Source organism: Penaeus japonicus, unplaced genomic scaffold, assembly GCF_977035675.1.
Source record: "Penaeus japonicus unplaced genomic scaffold, GWHDUDI00000001_assembly GWHDUDI00000009, whole genome shotgun sequence".
Lineage (NCBI taxonomy): Eukaryota > Metazoa > Arthropoda > Malacostraca > Decapoda > Penaeidae > Penaeus > Penaeus japonicus.
In genome coordinates this window covers 20,481,834-20,484,333 of record NW_028234411.1, presented here as the reverse complement: position 1 = coordinate 20,484,333, position 2,500 = coordinate 20,481,834, and the positions used below count along the sequence as shown (strand labels likewise).

The 2,500-nt window shown below is 38.4% G+C and overlaps 1 protein-coding gene across 3 annotated transcripts in view; it reads right to left on the bottom strand.

The window, feature by feature from the left end:
- The window catches only part of LOC122250692 (post-GPI attachment to proteins factor 6), a 29,015-nt gene that overhangs the window by 5,374 nt on the left and 21,141 nt on the right, over positions 1-2,500 (bottom strand). For all 3 annotated transcript variants that reach the window (XM_043012244.2, XM_043012246.2, XM_043012243.2), the window contains exons 11-13: positions 1,654-1,832; positions 1,040-1,207; positions 130-222 (exon numbers count right to left, since the gene is read on the bottom strand). In XM_043012244.2, the coding sequence (XP_042868178.2) occupies positions 130-222; positions 1,040-1,207; positions 1,654-1,832 (440 nt within the window). The remainder of the gene's footprint in view (positions 1-129; positions 223-1,039; positions 1,208-1,653; positions 1,833-2,500) is intronic.

Genomic DNA, 2,500 nt, shown 5'->3' with positions numbered 1-2,500 from the left:
AGAAAGAAAAGAAAGAAAAAAAAGAAAAGGAAAGGTGGTAAACTGAAAGAAGAGAGAATGAAAAGCAAGTGAAAAAAGATGGAAAAGCAACTTTTACAAAATCTGAGCCATTTCACATAAGCAACTCACCCATGAAGCAACCATGATCAGGAAGGCAGAGGCCGAAGGGACAACAAACACCCAGAGTCCAGTTCGGTCATACTCCACCCCCAGAGCAACCACCTGAAAGAAACACAGCTCTTATTCATTATAAAGTTCCCTCATGGTATATTTATTGTCTTTTTACTATTTAAAGATCTACATGAGTATTTCTTTGTTTTCCACAATTTTTTTTTTTTTTTTTTTTTCTTCTTCTTCTATATGCAAAATATCTGCATGTTTTAGTCACATGTATTTATATCCAAGTTAATTTGTTCTCCTTTTCCTCTGTTCTTTTCAACTGTAAGGAGTAACTGCAATAATTTTTTAACTTTGATGCTCCAATGTGCGGTATATATTTCATACATAAAACAGTGAAATATTCCTTTAACTCATCTATAAATTCAAGTTGGTGAAACTTGAAGAATCATACCCTTAATGTAGATGAGGGGACAGACATGCAGAAAGGTTTGCCATCTTAACCCATTCACATTGGTTGACGTGCTAGTGCGTCAGTGTAATAATTTGCTCTTTGCAGTTGACATCCTAGAACGTCAAGATCTCTCCCTCAAAACAGATGTCTTACATTGTTATATATGCACATAATCATAGTAGTTCCATTGGTATAGACACATTTTTATTCACCTGTGAAAATAATGTAAACAAATTTTTAAAAAAACTCTGATTATCACTCCGTTGAAACATTGGGTGAAAAGCACTCATATAGGCGCAGTACAGCATAATGGCAGGAGAGATCTCGCACTTAGTCATTGCACACACTTGTTATATTAGTCTGTAGGAGCTGCAATACGCAAATACAAGTCCCAGCATGAATGGGTTAAGGGTCAGTAGACAATACATGTCTCCTTCATATAGAAGAAAAACAAGGACACAGTCTCACCAGAGCACCAGCCACATGGAGGAAGGAGTAGAGCGAGTGGGGCAGGTCGGCCATAGCGATGAGAGTGACCCAAAAGGAGAGGATGGCCGAATAGAAGTCGCAGAACTGCATGACACTCAAGCGCATCAGGCAGAAGTTGTACGGCTGCTGGTCACAGGCATGGTAGAACTGTGTGAGAGAACAGGAGATAGGATAAGTGATTATAGGTGTCAAGCTGTGAGTTTTACTGCTACGTTCTATGCTGTGAAAAAAAGGGGTTTGCAATGTCTTTATTCTATTTTTTGTTCTAATTTCGTATGAGACTAAAAAGAAACTAGTATTTATTATAAGGTGTACTTTTAACCTGTTATCGACATATGACGTGATATCACATGTAGTGGCAGCACTTGCCACTGGGACTTAATATCAGGTCATGTCTTTTTGTATGGCTGGTTAACTAATTTAAAAGCAAATTGTATAAAATTAATTAACATGGTATTTCACTACAATAAATATCACAGACAAGTGGTATGCAGAACAAATAGGTTGGCAGAAAAGTCAGCACATACTTTACAAACAAATTTACGTTCTCCATAAATATTTTTTTAAATAATAAAATAATCTTTGAAAAATACCGTTGAGAAAACCATGGTGAAGGCATACACCACAGCTTCTGCAAAGTATCGTCGCTTCAGTGCGAGGATAATCGCCGGCAGGAAGAAGAGGTTCGATAGTGTTAACAGCAGCGTGGCCAGGATCAGTTGCCAATTGGCCATGGCTTGAGATTTGTCTGTGCAGGCCCATCCACGATAACCTGTAAATGTGGTACTTTATAGTAAATATGAATAATGGTACTGTTTTCCAAATGAGCAGTAACATGTAAAACAAGGGACTTATGATATTAATAATGAATGACAGCACAAATGCTATTACTATTACTACTAATACTCATTATAATATTGATAGGAATATCATCAACATTGATGATGATGATGATGATGATGATGATGATGATGATGATGATGATGATGATGATGATGATGATGATGATGATGATGATGATGATGATGATGATGATGATGATGATGATGATGATGATGATGATGATGATGATGATGATGATGATGATGATGATGATGATGATGATGATGATGATATTAACCCATTGCGTACAGGTGTCATGACATATATGTCGGCATTGATTAGGCCTAAAAGATGGGAGTCCATGCGTACATGACATCGGGATCTTTTCACAGTTGAAGTGCGCACACAGTCATTAACCCATCCCCGACGGGGGGAATTCTAGCCTTGAATGTCCAAATGCCGGGGCGTTCGAATTATTAGGCCTAAATCAATTGAATGGCTGGCACAATACTGTGCCGCCCGGCCACTGGGCTTTTGAATGCGCGGTACACATGCTGTACCACCCGTCCTGTGTGGGTTAAGCATTATGGCTGTAACAGTGCTAGCTCCAGAGCTACA